Below are 14766 nucleotides of genomic sequence, written 5' to 3' on the forward strand. Positions count from 1 at the left end.
TTCCTTCTGGCCCTGCCAGCGTCCTGACCTGGGGTGTATGCCTGTTACCGTCTCCCTAAATCCCAAGCTCCTGCCTTGGCGGTGGCTCCTGGAGGGCCAGGCCCGTGTCTGACTCAGCCCAGTCTTCCTGCCGTGCCCACCTGGGGTCTGTCTATCCCATGGTGTCAGGCACATGGGCTGCCAAACACGCAACTCAGAGGCCAGAGTTCCTGGACCCAAAAAGGCCCAGGACGAGTGCTGTAGGGATCCCAGGGACAAGAGCAGAGAAGGCTTCCTGGAGGCGGTGGCTCTCACACTAGCTGATGTGGTGGAGTTGAGAAGCTTTCCTGGGACGGAAAGCTCCGACAGAGGCTGTTGGGGAGGGGGGGTGGGAAGCACTTAAGGAAGCTGGAGGCAGGAGGGGCAGGATCAAAACTCAGGCCTGGTCTCAGGCAGCCTCAGAGGGGCAGCGGGAGCTCACCTCGGACCACGGGCTGGTGTACCACTTGAAGCAGGGCCTTTCGAAGCACGTGCTCTCCTCCGGAGGCTTCTTGGCGAGCCCGCACTCGGGGCTGCTGCGTGTCTGCGGCTTCCCGTTGGCCAGCTCCATGCAGAGCACCAGCCGCTTCTTGACTCCGCGCCCGCAGGTGGTGTTGCACTGAGGCCGGGGCAGAGGGATTGGGTCAGTGCCAGGGCCCGGCAGGACCCGACACGGGGCCCACGGCGACTCTGCTGATAAGGGTCTGGTCAATAGCAATTGGGTGAGAATGCTCCAGTGCGTAACAGACTGGCCAAGAACTCTTTGTTCGATAACCATTTGGCCCCAAATGGATTTGATCAAAAGCAATTTAGCACAAAACAATCTGTTTTGAAACAAATTGGCTAATGACAATTTGGCCAACAACAATTTAGCCAAAATCAATTCAGCAGAAAACAATTTGGCTGGAGATGATCTGGTTTAGTGATCTGCCTGCGGCTCCTGGTTGAAAGCAATTTGCAGAGCTCGAGGCAGCTGAAATGGGAAGTGGGTGATGATGCCGGGTGGGCGGGAAGACACAGTGGTCACGATCCAAGGTGGCACAGGCCGCAGGAGCAGGCAGCCCAAAAAATCCCTGACCCCAGCCTTCCACATTCCAGGGACTTGGGGACCCAGGCTGGGGGCAAGGCCAATTCTGCACGAATCACAAAGTACATGCAAAATTGGGATTTGGGAATCGATCAGGTGTTTTCCTACCTTTTAAGCCTTTTGTATTCTAGAATGATTTTTAGGAAATCGTGCCTCCATCATGTGCAGAGAATTCCTCTTTCTCGCCCATCTGTTGTCCCAGCCACCTGGCTCTCCTCTCTGGCCAAATGCTCTCCAAGCACAGGGAGGCCCTCCAGTGGACTCTGGGGTACTCACCCGCTCCCAGTCCTGGGCCAGCCAGTGGGCAGGACAGTTTTTGTCCCCACAGGGGTGGATGGCCAGAGGCTTGGTCTCCATCTGGCACTGGGACTCGGGCACCACCCGTCCATCACTGGTCTTGCAGTACACGTGCCTGATGGTGCGGCCTTGCCCACAGCTTCCACTGCACTGCAGGGGGGAAGGGCAGGCAGGGGACACTGGGTGAGAGGCAGCCACGCCAGGAGGGGCCCTAGATGTCAGTCCCAAAGGAGAGGAGTGGCTCCCAGGCAGTGTCGAAGCGGTTGCCATGGTAACCACTTTTTAAATAACATTTTCTGTTCTAATTACAGAAATAATCATGCTTGATGAATAGCACACAGAGAAAAAAAAGCACACTTAAAAAGATCATCTGTGCACCCACCACCCAGAGGGGACCCCAGCTAGCATCTGAGCAGCTCTCTCTCAATGAGAGAGACACAGATAGGGAAAGAGAGACTCAGAGACAAACAGAGACAGGGAAACAGAGACAGACATACAGAGGAACAGAGACACCGAGAGACAAACAGGCTACAGAGGGAGGGTGATGCTGGCCACTTGTTTGGGGAGAGGTGTTGATTCACACAATAACGGGGGAGAAGGCTGGTTGGGCATTCTTCACCTCACACCCTTGCCTTGGAAAAAATGGAAACTGAGGCACCTCAAGGCAAGTCTCTGGGTCCTTCTCACCAGCCCCACACGCCAGCCACCCCTCGGTGCAGGCCTCCCTGCAGCCCGGCCCTCACCGGTCCCCAGTCGGAGACGGTCCACTGCCGATCACAGGGGGGGCCCGTGCAGTTCTTCTCCCCAACAGGCCTGGTGTTGGGGTCACACAGCTTCTCATCCTCCGAGCAGCGGATGTCCCTGGTCACCACACTGCGCTCCCCACACTTGGCAGTGCACTGCAGCGGCAGGGGGCGGGGGTGCAGAGGCGTGACGCAGGTGCAGCCACCTCCAGCTCCCGTGCCCAGCCCCCCGGCCCTTCCGGCCCCCGGGCTTGCTCCCGCAGACGCTCACCTCCGACCACTCTGACATCTCCCACTGGGGCCCGCAGGCGGGGTTCCGGCAGGTCTTGCGTTCCTCGGGCCGCACGGCCTCGGCTGCCTCGCACAGGTCGCTGTACACGGAGCTGTCGAAGCCGGGCGAGAGCATCTTCCAGCAGCGCACGACGCGGAACTGGTAGCCCTCTCCACACGTGCGGGAACACTCACTCCAGCTGCTCGTCTCCCACCTGCCCCGGGAGTGGATGGCCTTCAGCGACCCCCAAGTGACGGCCAGGACCCCATGCAACCCACACCCCCAGAGACGACACAGCTCCTCCCTCCCTCCCTCCCCCATGTGGTCGAAAGCCGCAACAAGCTAAGCCAGACGGGAGGCTGGCGAGGTCCAAGGGTGCGGGCTGGGCCATGACCGCCCAGGTGGTCTTCAGGCAGCACCCTGGCAGGACGGTCGTCGGGTGCCCTGAGCATGCACTCAGCTTTCCTTCCTGCCCCTTCGTGCCTTGCTGTGTCACACAGGTGGCTGTGCCCCATGGGACTCTGGCGAGGGTGGAAGTGAGCAGAAGGCACATTTCTGGATCTGCGTCCAGAAAGTGGGTCTGGCCAGCATGCTGGGGAAAGACCTCTCGTTCTCCTCAGCCTCAGCTGGGTAGGTTGTGATGAGACCCTGAAGCCTTCCAGACAGACAGACTTGGAATAAGAGGTGCAAAGCTGATGGGCTCTGAGAGGAAGGACCACCCGGGGCTGGCCTTAGCAGCATTCTGGGGACCCTAAGCGTTCTGCCCATCCCAGACGGGAGCAAACGTGCAGGAAGGGGGAGGCCTGGGATGGAGCAGGCCAGAAATGCAGAGGCAGCGTGTCTGTGCTCAGGGAGCAGGAGGGCTTGGCCTCCGAGGAGCATGTGAGCCTTGTCGGGGGAGGCCGGCACTCTTAGGCTCCTCTGGGGACCCCACCTGTCTCTAGGGATAGTGTGCACTCAGCGCTCAGTGCGACTGCATCCACAAGGCAGGAGGCGAGGCCCAGAGGCCAAGAAAACAGGCCACCCACATCCAAGGGACAGCCAGCAGGCATGAAATCGCAGCAATAATCCCTTCAGGCTTATAAAAATCCTGCATGCGCCAAGTAGGCCTGGTCGGGCAAAGATAGCGTTATAATATAGAGTAATGTGGAGAATGGTTTCTAAATCTACGGTAAGCATTTGTTGAGCACTTACTGTGTACAAGGCACAGTGACAGATTAAACTGCAACTCCTGGAAAGACTCAGGTCTCTGAGGGGTGAGGTCTCTATGCCCCTCCTCGAAGGGCCCCCACGGCCCTGCACACAAAGCACCTCTAAGGGGCAGGGGGGTAAGTCTGACTGCTCCTGTGGGCAGAGCCCCGCATGCCCCCTGCCAACACCCCACCCAGCGCCACCGATGGCAGGTACCTGGGCTGGCACTCCCTCCCAGCGCAGAACTCGTGGACGGGCTCAGGACGGGTGAGAGCGTCGCAGTAGCTGTCGTCCACCTCGACGCCATCGTAGCGGACACACATGGCGTACGTGGACATGACCCCTGGGTTCAGGACAGGGGAGGGCCTGTGAGCCATGCCGGTGCCTTGGAGGCCAGCAGACAGGCCACAGGATTGGAGCAAGTCACCTGACCTCTCAGCCCAGCTTTCTGGCTTGGGGATCAGTCACAGCTTGTGGAACTGCGGCATGAGGGCAGCATTGTGGGTCTGAGCTGTGCCGGTCTGAGCTCTTCTCTTTCCACCCCTACCCCGCCCCACCAACCCAGGCTGGGCCACAAGTTCCCATGTCACAGAGTCCGGGCTTTGAGTTGGCCCAACTGGCCCCCATGGAGGTGCAGAGGCAAACACAGCCAGGTGGCCCCCATCACCAGGCGTTCAGCAACCACCCAGTGACGGGCAGGCGGGAGTGAAACCTGACCGCTCCCGCCCCGCCAGCCTCCTCAGAGATCATGGTGGGTGTCCGGGCCCTCCCTCCACTCTGTGGCATGCCCCAGTACTCAGCAAGCATCATCCTGAACTTACTTTTTTTGAAACAGAGCCTCATTCTGCGGCCCCGGCTGGAAGGCAATGGTGCGATCACCTCGGCTCACTGCAACCTCCCACTCCCAGGTTCAAGCAGTTCTCCTGCCTCAGCTTCCCAAGTAGCTGAGATTATAGACACCTGCCATCATGCCCAGCTCATTTTTGTATTTTTGTAGAGAGTGGGTTTTACCACGTTGGCCAGGCTGGTCTGGAACTCCTGGCCTCAACTCATCCGCCCTCCTCAGCCTCCCAAAGTGCCTGGCCTGAACTTTCTTTAGTCATCACTGTGTGCCTGTCCTTGTTGGTGCCCCGTGCTCTACAGTGGGTGATGGGCACCTAGCAGTGCCACTTCCCTGACCACACCCCCTTTTCTGCTTCTATCCTTACCCCTGCATCCTTCCCTGGCACCGAGCTGCCACACAGGCCCAGCTCCCTGCCCAGAAGGAGGGCGATTCTGGGAGAGCCAGCAGCAGTGGGAACAGGCTTGGGGTGGGGTTAGGGTTTGCTGCTTCTGCTGTGCATGTGTGCGTGTGTGTGTGGCCTCGGGAGACAGACCCAGCCTTCTGGGATGTCGGGCATCACGGAACGGTCTTGGCTGCGGCTGCCAGTTCCCCCAGAAGGAAATCGGTTTCCCCATACCCAGAGAGCCCAGCCACCCAGTGGCGCGTGTCTGCGGCCAGCGGCTCCTGCCTCTCCAGGCCCCAGCCCTGGATGGAACGAGACAGCCTGGGAAGCAGCTGACAAGGGATTTTTTCTTTTTTCCGTAAAGGACGAGCCAGGCTGCGATCACAGTTCCTCTCCCGCCAGAGCTGGGCCGTGCAGCCTTTAGCCTTCTCTGAGGGGGAGGCAGCCTTCCCAGTCAGGTCTGCTTGGAATGTTCCAGGCCTCAGAGACACCCGCTCTGGGGCCCAGGGAGGTGTGGGGCTGGGGACTTGCAGGCCATCGCCAAGTGCCTGGTTATTCATTTGCTCCCCATTATGGAGGGCAGGACTTGGTCAAGAGAGACCAGAATCCACGTCCCACCTCAGGGCCTCCCTGGGGTGATGTGACCATAACCAGGCTCCAGCCCCAGCTTGCTCCTTCCCAAAATGGGAACCTTCCAGAGAGCCTGTGAGACTCAAATACCAGGACATTTTTTCTGGGCACCCTCTTCATGACACCCATCTCAAAAACGGCACTTTTCAACCCCCTGAGCCACAGAGCCCCTCCTGGAAACAAAAGAAAGGGGAGTATGAAGCCGGGGGACTGTGAGATCACTGTCCTCACCCCAGCGCCCTGGAGCCCGAAGGGCAGCAGAAACCTCCGCCTGTGACCGGACCCGAGGCCGAAATCACGCCCCTCTGTTGCTGTGGCTGCCAAAGAGCATCTTCAAAGAAAAATCTAAAAACAAGCTTTCCCACCATGGCCGGAGCTCGGGGCAGGCTGATCCGCCCCACCGATGAAAGTGTCCCTTGCCTGGGTTCTTGCAAGGCACAGGATGGGGAGCAGAGACTCCACATGGGACATCTGCACAGACACAGCCTATGCAGACCCTGATTCTGTTATTTCTGCCCAGTGCCATTCAGCACCTCCCATGGTGACAGGGAGCTCCCCCTCCCTCCTGGCCTTCCTTTCTCTGTCTCTGTCTCTGTCTCTCTCACACACACTTACACAGGGTGTCTCATTTCCATTCCTGAACAGCCTCCTCTAAAGCAGAGCTTCCTTCTTCCCGAGCCAAAACCTGCCTTTTTGACTTCCTGTTGTCCTCTGCCCTGCTGCGCTGTGGGCCACCCTGCACAGTCCCAGAGCAGCCCCCTCCCCGCCTGGGGACATCCTCCACACAGGGCTGCCCATCAGGCCTCTCGCCACAGGCTGCCTAAGCCTGCAGACGTCTTGTGCAGCATCCCCTCCCCAGCCAGCAATGTGTCTGGGAGGAATCACAGATGCTTGCAGACACTTAGTGACAACGCCCACATGCTTGGAGTCCCCAGGCCAGGGTGTGTGGAGGAACTCAGGGCAGGTCCAACACGGACTTGGCAAAGCAGATCCCCCTGCAGACACCCCACCACCATGCTCAGCTCCCCTCGGGGCCTGCCCGGAAGGCAGGTCACACAGCTCACCTCCGAGGCCAGCTGCTTCTGGGTGCGCTGGAAGCCATAGCCTGCATCAGGGGGTGGCAGCCACCTCCACCATGGCAGCACCCATCAAGTTCTGACCATGAGAGGCTATTTCCTTTTTTTTTTTTAGACAGAGTCTCACTCTGTCACCCAGGATGGAGTGCAGTGGTGCGATATCAGCTCACTGCAGCCTCCACCTCCCAGGTTCAAGCAGTTCTCTGCCTCAGCCTCACGAGTAGCTGGGATTATAGGTGCCTGCCACCATGCCCAGCTAATTTTTGTATTTTTAGTAGAGACGGAGTTTCACCATCTTGGCCAGGTTGGTCTTGAACTCCTGATCTTGTGATCCACCTGCCTCAGCCTCCCAAAGTGCTGGGATTATAGGGATGAGCCACTGAGCCTGGCCCGAGAGGCGACTTCTTGTTTTATATTGATCCCCACAGCCCACCTGTGGGATAAGTACATGTCTCAGTTCACCTGCGGAAAACTGAGGTGGAGAGCAGGGGAGATTTGATGATTTGCCTGTGGTGTGGTCAACCAGGCAGGGCAAGCCTGGCCAATCCAGGTGCCCACAGCACTTGCTTTTCCCTCCAGAATGCCAGGTGCACGGGCAAACACAGCATGCCCCATGGCTATGCCCTGCTTGGGGGCCTTACAACAGAGGCCTTTCTTCAGCCCCAGAGAGCCGAGGCCAGTGCCAGCAGCGCCTGCAGGGCCACTCCACCCTCCCTCTCTCAGGCCCACCTCCTGAGATGCCAGCAGGGCTGGTCAGGGTGCAGCCAAGCTCAGACTGCCCAGCTGCCTGGCATCCTCACTGGCCAGAGACTGCAAGGGCATCGAAAGCCCGGGCAAACGGGGGAAACCAGGGTGGGGCCAGGAACATCAAACCTCTTGAGGGGCCACTGGGTGTCATCTACATGCAAACATGATGCCCAAGAATAGATAAAATGTGGCCTCAGAGCGGGCATGGGGGCTCTCCCTTCCGCATGTTCTCCCACCAATGCCCCTGCAGCCTGGTCCTGGTTTGACATCTGACCTTGCAGCATCCCCTAGGGGAAGGAACCAGAGTGGGCAGAGGCAGCCCCAGCTCCCAGCAGCTGTGGCCAGCATCTCAGGGCGACGTGGCTGCGCAACCAGACAGCTGTGGGTTCAAATCTCAGCTCAGCACTTACTAACCACACGCATCTGTCTGTCCAAGCACCACCGAGGAGGGTCTTTTTTCTCCTCCTAACTCCCCTCCTGCTGGTGAGGTCCTAGAATTTGGCCACTTCCCTTTGTCATAGATCATAGGAGCCTATGACTCTCCTCCTATGTTTGCTGGGAACAAAAGTAAAATCCCCGCTACCTGAGATTTCTTACTTTTAACCCAAAGGATGTTTGCCCTAACAAAACATGGTATTGCTGGCAACAGCAAGGGACCATTGGTGGTGGCCTGGATGACCCCCGGGGGCCTGGGCCTGACCACGATCTAGCCCACTGTGAGAATGAGGATGGCTTCACCAGGAACCCAAACTCCTATCACGCCACACGGCCCCTAAGTCAGGAGGCCACCAGACAAGCACCCCGAGGGCAGTCTGGGGCTGCAAGCTAGTGGGCGGGCCCCACAGCCCCGGCCCGCATCCGTGGAAGTGGACTCAGGGCAGTCACTGCCCCTTGGCACCCATGGCACCCGGGACCAGTACCTGTGGTGCAGGTGGCACTGCAGGGTTCATGGGACGAGAGCTTCCACCGGTACATGTCTGCAGGACTCACGCCTTGCTTGCGCGTCTTGGGCCTGGTCCTGAAAGCAAGATCAAGCAGAGAGGGTGACGAGAAACTCCAGGCCTCGCTGGTGGGCACCGGTGTTTCAGGCCAGGGAGTTTTCACTGGAGGGCATGTTCGCCGGAAGCACACACCTGTCCACCTGCAACAGTCAGAGTCCCCACTGTCTGAAGTAGAATGGGTGACGCACCCACGGAGAGACACATTTTACAACTGAACAGACACTGGGATTTTTTCCGTGTCAGTAACTGCATGGGAGCTGCCCAAGCTCCTTCCGGCGGGTGGCCTGAGAATTTGGGGCCCCCAGCACCGTAGCTGCTCCCCGAACACACGCAGGCTTCTCACATCAGCTAGCCGGTTCCTTCTTCCCACCCGGGAGGGGACCTCAGAAGGTGTCTTATGTGCTGAGAATGTTCCAGAGTTCTCTCCTACCCCCTCCTCCAGCTGGGACTCCGATGGAATAGGGGACACTAGGCATCCAGCCTCCAATTATCAAAATTAAAAAGCTCAGCCGCTGGCAGGGGCGTGGCCACAGGCTACAGAGCAATTTGGGTTGGCGACGGCTGCACAGACCGCTGGGGTTGGGGGAGGCCCGCTGGGTCCCAGCCAGCCCCCAGCTATGATTCTTGGCCAGAGCCTACGCAGCCGAAGCCAACTATTGTTAGGACTGTTTTCTTCTTTGAACCAGTAGGTGTGCCTGGGCCCAACCTCCACATCCAACATGCGGGCTCGTTCTGGACTTGGCAGGGGAGGAGGGAAGCAGAGGCGGCAGCTCCATAGGTCAGCCTCTGCTCCCGGACGCCGCTGTGGAGTCCTGCTGCCCCCGGCCAGAGAAGGGGCGATGGCGAGCCGGCCCTGTGGACAGCAGGTCCTTTGGGCCTCGACTTCCTTTTTAAACTGGACGGTGCAGCAGGTGGCATTGCCCCACTCCACTTTCCTCTGTGCCCAGAGGGGCTGACTGGAGATGATCCCGAGCTGCCACACGTCACGGGGCTGAAATGTGGGCCAGGCCACAGGTCCTTCTTCCGGACCTTCAGTGCCCGGGGGGTGGCCAGGCTTAGAGTATTACATTCGGAAGGGCTTTCTGATGACTCCGTGATAGAACGTGGGTTTGGATTGAACGGGGAGTTTACAGTTTGTCAGGCAAGTGGGTGAGGATTGCTCTTCTGTTTCGCTTGGGCTGGAATGGGAGGAGGCCAAGGCCAAGCAGAACTTTTAGGGTGAACGTTGCCTTGACCGCACATCTGAGACCCCAGAAGTAATCTGCCCACAGGAGCTTCCGCAGCGAATTCGCCAGTGTGGCTCCCTAAGCTGAGGAAGGGGGAGGGGGAGTGGGAGGAGAGGGATGGGGACCAAAGCCGGGGGGCCAAAGCCTCCCTCCCCTGGGAGCTTCACGCCAGGAGTCTCTTCCAGCCCATCACAGGTTTCAAGGGGAAGGTTCTGGAAAGAGCTTTCTCCTCCCTCTTTAAAAATCAGAGGCAATGTTAAAATGGGGGTGGGTGGGGGGTTTCCCAAGACCCTGTCATCTCAGAACAAAATTCCCTGGAAACCTGGAAAGCTGCCCCAATGGGGGCCACTCAGAGAACCCAGATGGGGATGAGTAAGTTCTTTTAGGGAAAGGAGGACCCAGAAGACAGACCCCTAACGCTTGATTCAGAAAAACGCTGAACTGTGCTGGCCAGGTCCCCACCAATGTTCAACAGCTTTAAATTCTCCCCAAGAACAAAAAGAAACAGAAAGATCCCCCCCACCCCCACCCTGGGAGACGCTCCGCCATCTTTATCTCATTACACGCTCTGAGCCAGCAGGCAGCGTGACTCATGCCTGACTCAAGAGAGAGCGGACCTGGTTCAAAATAACCCTTTGGATTTTAAGCACCAAAGGTATTTCTGGAGGGGCTGCCCACACACTTCGCAGCAGCACGTGTAGGGCAGAGCAGATGCAACTCTTGAACATAACCCTGCATATATTTGCACAACAATGCAACGCCTAGCGGGTTCCGTTCCTGGGAGTAGCACCAAGGAAGCGGAACACCCAGGAAATTGCTGAACCACCAACCCTTCGCTCGCCTCCATCTGGAAGGAAGACACTGCCCCTCTCAGCTGTGAAAGTCGGAGCTGCTAGACTGGGGCTGGTGACGGCTGTGGAGTCGGCGCCAGGGTGCTCTGGACCGCCTGTCACTCCTCAGGGTCCTCGGCCCAGCTGCCTGGCCAGACACAGGCTCCCGGGTTCCCCAGGCAGGAGAAGCTCTGAAGCCACCGTGTCTGTTTATAAATGGGCCAGAAAGTGTTCTGTTCTCCTCTCCCCGACAAGGCTGTGGAGAGGGACTCCAGTCTCTGTGTCTCAGACGCCTGTTCTCAAAGTCGGAGTCTGGTGACAGGGGCCCCTCCCTTGATTGTTTGAAGCTTTTCTGGAAAGATGAAAATAGCCTTTCCTTTCTGGGCTGCCCCTTTGATTTTGCCTTCCCTGAGCAGACACGACTTCCTGTGTTTGGACAACTTAGCCGCGACGTGGCTATTTTGGCCTGGTGGCTTCCCCGCCGCCCCCCCTGCCTTTATGTCTCCAGACCACCTCTGGTCCCGGGCGGCAGCATCCTTTGATAGCAGGCCCCGGGGAGCAGCGGTATCTCAGCAGCCGGGGCCTTTCTGAGTGCTGACAACCTAGCTGATCGATCCCCGAGGCCCCGACAGGCACTGAAATCCAATACATCCCAGGGTGGGGGACTGGGAGGGGAGGGTAAGAGTCAACCAAGGTGGGGCAGAAGAGATACTTCACAAAGCGGCCTGATGATCCAAAAGCTTGCGCCACGACCCTGGCCTGAGGGTCACTGAATATCTGAGCTAGTGGGCCCTGTGGGCACCCCCTGACAAGCCCCTCAATGAGAGATGGGGAAACTGAGGCCCAGAGGAAGGCAGAGATACTCAACTCACACAGTGCCCATGCAGTAAGCCAAATTGCACAGCGGGGCCTCAGTGCCACTCTGATAAACTTATTCAGAGGGCTCTGACCGTCAGAGAGCTGGCCTCCCCCACCCAGGCGAGGGGTCCTGAAAGGTGCCCCTCACTGCTGCCACTTGGAGGCTCAATTTTCTACTGAGAGCTTCGACTTACTTACGGGAGGCCTTACCGTGTGCCTCACACACCAAACACCAGGTAACGCCCTGGACCGCCCTGGGAGGTGAGGAGGGCCCACGCTGAAGACGCAGAAACAAGACGGCCAGCCTTGAGAAGCCCCGTTCCCATGGGCAGGCACTTTGCCCAGGACCCCCTCTTAGACTCAGACACTGCACCCAAAGCAAGGCCCAGCCCTCCCTGCCCAAGTCCCAAGAACCAGCCAGAGGCCCACCCACCTAAGGCTTTGAGCATGCCAGGGTCAGGGTGAGCAGACAGCCCTGTGCCACCCCTGGGGGAAGAGGGGCAGCCGGAGGAGGCTCCGAGGCCACACTCTGTTCACATCTGCAAAGCAGGGTTTCCACCCAGAGCCCGCTGGAAGTGCCCAGGACATCCTCCCTGCACCCTGCAGCCCCCGGCATCTCAGAGGCCTCAGAGAACAGTTTGAGAAAAGAGGCAGGCATCCCCTGGGCACCCATAGCTCACCAGGGAGGCTGGCTTTGTTGCTCCCGTCCCAGGAGCTGGATGGGTGGGAGGGTGGCCCCAAGCCATGTCACCTTGAGAGTAACCCTTGAATCTCCCATCAAACCCCTAAGCCCCAAGGAGACGCGCTCAGCTCTCCTGGCCCAGGCTGGTTCAGTTCCTGCTTGGGTCTAAAGTCAAGGGGCTTGGGATGCACCCCAGAAAATAAAGCCAAACCAACTCCAGTGGTCCCCCACTGATCACCTGTTTAAAATAGCCCCCAGGCGCAGGCAAGCTGCTGAGTGTGGGGACCTGCAGGGGTGGCCACGCTGTATCTGGGGGCGTTGGCACCAGGGACTGTGCTCCAGCAGGGACACGGTAGGTCTGGAGTCACCCTGCTCACAGCTGGTCCCTGACCTAGCGAAGCTCCCAACCTCAGGCTCCTCTAGGTCTAGCTACAACTGCTCAGGCATCCCCGGCTGTGACCGTCCAGGCGTCCCCAGCTGTGACCATCCAGGCATCCCCAGCTGTGACCGTCCAGGTGTTCCTGGCTATGACTGTCTAGGCGTCCCCAGACATGGCTGCCCATGCAGCCCCAGCCGTGGCCTTGGCTCTGGAGGCCTGGCCCCAGGTGGACTCCCTCGTGGCCCTCGCCAACTGCAATGCCAGCCTTGCTCTTCATCCCTGATTTCGGGGTCTTTCCCCTCATGGAGGAACCCACTAGATCCTCTCCAGCCTTTGCTGAAGCCTGGGGCTGAGCCGCTCTGCGCATGGGCAGCTGTCTAGAGCCCTGCCTCCTCCTAAAGGTGTGTGTGCCATGACTGTCCAGACTTAGAACTCAGGGTCCCCAGGTCCTCGGGCTCTGTGACCTTGACCTCAAGTACACCACACTGCTCACCCTCTCCAAGCCCACAGTGGCCACCCCACCACTATGGGTGGGTGTGGCAATGACATGTGTCCATGCATAAAAAATGCTGAGCTCTGTCCCTGGCTCACAAGGCATGCTCAGAGCTGTTAGCTTCCTGCCTCCTTTCCCTGCATCAGCTGCACACACAGGGCTCAGCCCTGACCCTAATCCACCGACATAACCTTTGGGGAAAGCTCACTCCAGCCCAGGCCTCTGACTGTGTGCTCAGATCCACGGGGCAGCGAGTGGAGGACCCCAGGAAGATGGGGCCCTCTCTCCTCTACCTCTAGGTCCCCAGACCTTCTGGCCAGACCCCCTGCAGCAGGGCCTCAACTTCGACCCGGCCTTGGCCCCGTCCTGCCCCCGAGGGCCCCGGACAGGGCTCAGGGAAGTGCCTCCTACCTGGCCTTGTGAGTCCTGTTCCCTGCCCAGGTGGGCAAGCTGCTGCTGACGTTGGGGAACGGGGCCTCGGAAGAGCCGTTAGCAATCCTGTCGCTGCTCAGCTCCAGGTAGGACCCGTTGAGCAGGTAAGTGCCAGCCCCCTCATTCTCCTCATAATCCACGAAGAAGCTCTTGGCCAGGGAGCTCCGCGAGGTGCCCTGAGCAAAGATGCTGTTCACGGTGTCGTTGAGGGTGAAGTCCTTCGAGTCAGCGCTTGCGCCCAGCAGCTGGTCAGAGATGGCGTTCGCCGAGAAGAACTTCTGGGAGACGAAGTGGGTGTCGACCTCTTGCTCTTCCTTGTCCCCGGTGAGAGTCGTCCCCGTGGCGTTGCGGTCTAGAGAGGAGACAGGTGGCCCAGCTGTGAGCGCCCCAGCCCTGGGGGCAAGGCCTGGGGAGGGGACCTGGACGAGGGGGCTGGAGACACCAGGATGAACCAAGAAGCTCCCAGAAGGAGAGCTTCTGCCCAACTAGAGGACACGATTCGGCCGAGATAGAGGCATGAGGCCCACTTTGACCATCTCTTGCCGACGGGAGTTCAACCGTCTTCTGCAGTGGACTGAACAGCACCCCCCAAAACTCATGCACCCCCTGGAACCTCGGAGTGTGACCTTATCTGGAAATGAGGTCACTGTAGGTATAATTAGTTAAGACTCTTGAGATGACATTATCGTGGACTCAGAAATATCCCTATCGGAAGAGGACACACAGAGACATGGCCACAGAGGAGGAGGCCTGTGAGGACAGAGGCAGAGGCTGCAGTGACACGGCCACAACCAGGGGCTGCCTGAGACCCCCGAAGATTTTGCTCCCTGTGTCGTCCAAGCCAAGGTGAGACCCGGTGCTGGCCGAGTGAGCAACAGGGTGGGCGAGAGGTCAGACCAACCCAGGTTTGACTCCCAGCTCCTCCACAGTGGACTGCGTGACCTGGCCAAGCCACTCCCTCTCTCTAAGCCTCAGTCTCCCCATCTGTCAAATGGGGATAACCACATGTACCTCAAAGACTGCATGGACTGAAGGTCCTGTCCCCAAGTCCTTAACCCTGCGCCTACCCAGAGGACATCTGCAGGCAGCTGTTAGGAACCTCCTCTGCAGGTTTGCAACGGGCCTGAGACCCCTTCCCCAAGACCCCTTCCCGGGCAGCCTCCCGAGCCCCTCCCATGCCTCCCTCCTCCTGGTTACCTCGGAAGCCCTTGCCCCTGGGGGGCCCCTCGCAGGCCCTGCCGCCGGCCTGTTGGCACACCTCGTTGGTCTCCTGGCCCCGACTCGGGCCCAGCTCCATCTCCAGGCCAGGGTGGCCGAACAGCCGGTTGTCCAGGCCCAGCTGCTCGGAGGAGGCCAGGCCATACAGGGAGCTGTTGTGCGGGACGAAGCCCATGAGCCTGGCCCCGTCCAGGCCCTGGCTCTCAGAGCTCTCGGAGGCGGGCTCGGAGAAGCCATAGTAGACAGGCTGCAGGCGGTGCTCGTGCGGAGGCTGAAGCAGCGTGTACTCAAAGGTGATGGACGGGCTCTTGCCGTTCTGGTTCCACACCTAGGGACAGAGACGTGGGACCCCAGCCCCTCC

The 14766-nt window shown here is 59.2% G+C and overlaps 1 protein-coding gene across 10 annotated transcripts in view; it reads right to left on the bottom strand.

Moving 5' to 3' along the window:
• The window catches only part of ADAMTSL2 (ADAMTS like 2), a 37944-nt gene that overhangs the window by 4318 nt on the left and 18860 nt on the right, over nucleotides 1-14766 (bottom strand). For all 10 annotated transcript variants that reach the window (XR_005197507.1, XM_037732972.1, XM_037732971.1 and 7 more), the window contains 8 exons: nucleotides 14385-14733; nucleotides 13167-13539; nucleotides 8207-8304; nucleotides 3824-3950; nucleotides 2417-2630; nucleotides 2146-2301; nucleotides 1382-1552; nucleotides 461-637 (listed from right to left, as the gene is read on the bottom strand). Coding sequence is in view for 9 of the 10 variants with exons in the window: in XM_037732972.1 (XP_037588900.1) it covers nucleotides 461-637; nucleotides 1382-1552; nucleotides 2146-2301; nucleotides 2417-2630; nucleotides 3824-3950; nucleotides 8207-8304; nucleotides 13167-13539; nucleotides 14385-14733 (1665 nt within the window). In the remaining variant the exon portion in view is untranslated. The remainder of the gene's footprint in view (nucleotides 1-460; nucleotides 638-1381; nucleotides 1553-2145; nucleotides 2302-2416; nucleotides 2631-3823; nucleotides 3951-8206; nucleotides 8305-13166; nucleotides 13540-14384; nucleotides 14734-14766) is intronic.

Source organism: Cebus imitator, unplaced genomic scaffold (assembly GCF_001604975.1).
Source record: "Cebus imitator isolate Cc_AM_T3 unplaced genomic scaffold, Cebus_imitator-1.0 Scaffold486, whole genome shotgun sequence".
Lineage (NCBI taxonomy): Eukaryota > Metazoa > Chordata > Mammalia > Primates > Cebidae > Cebus > Cebus imitator.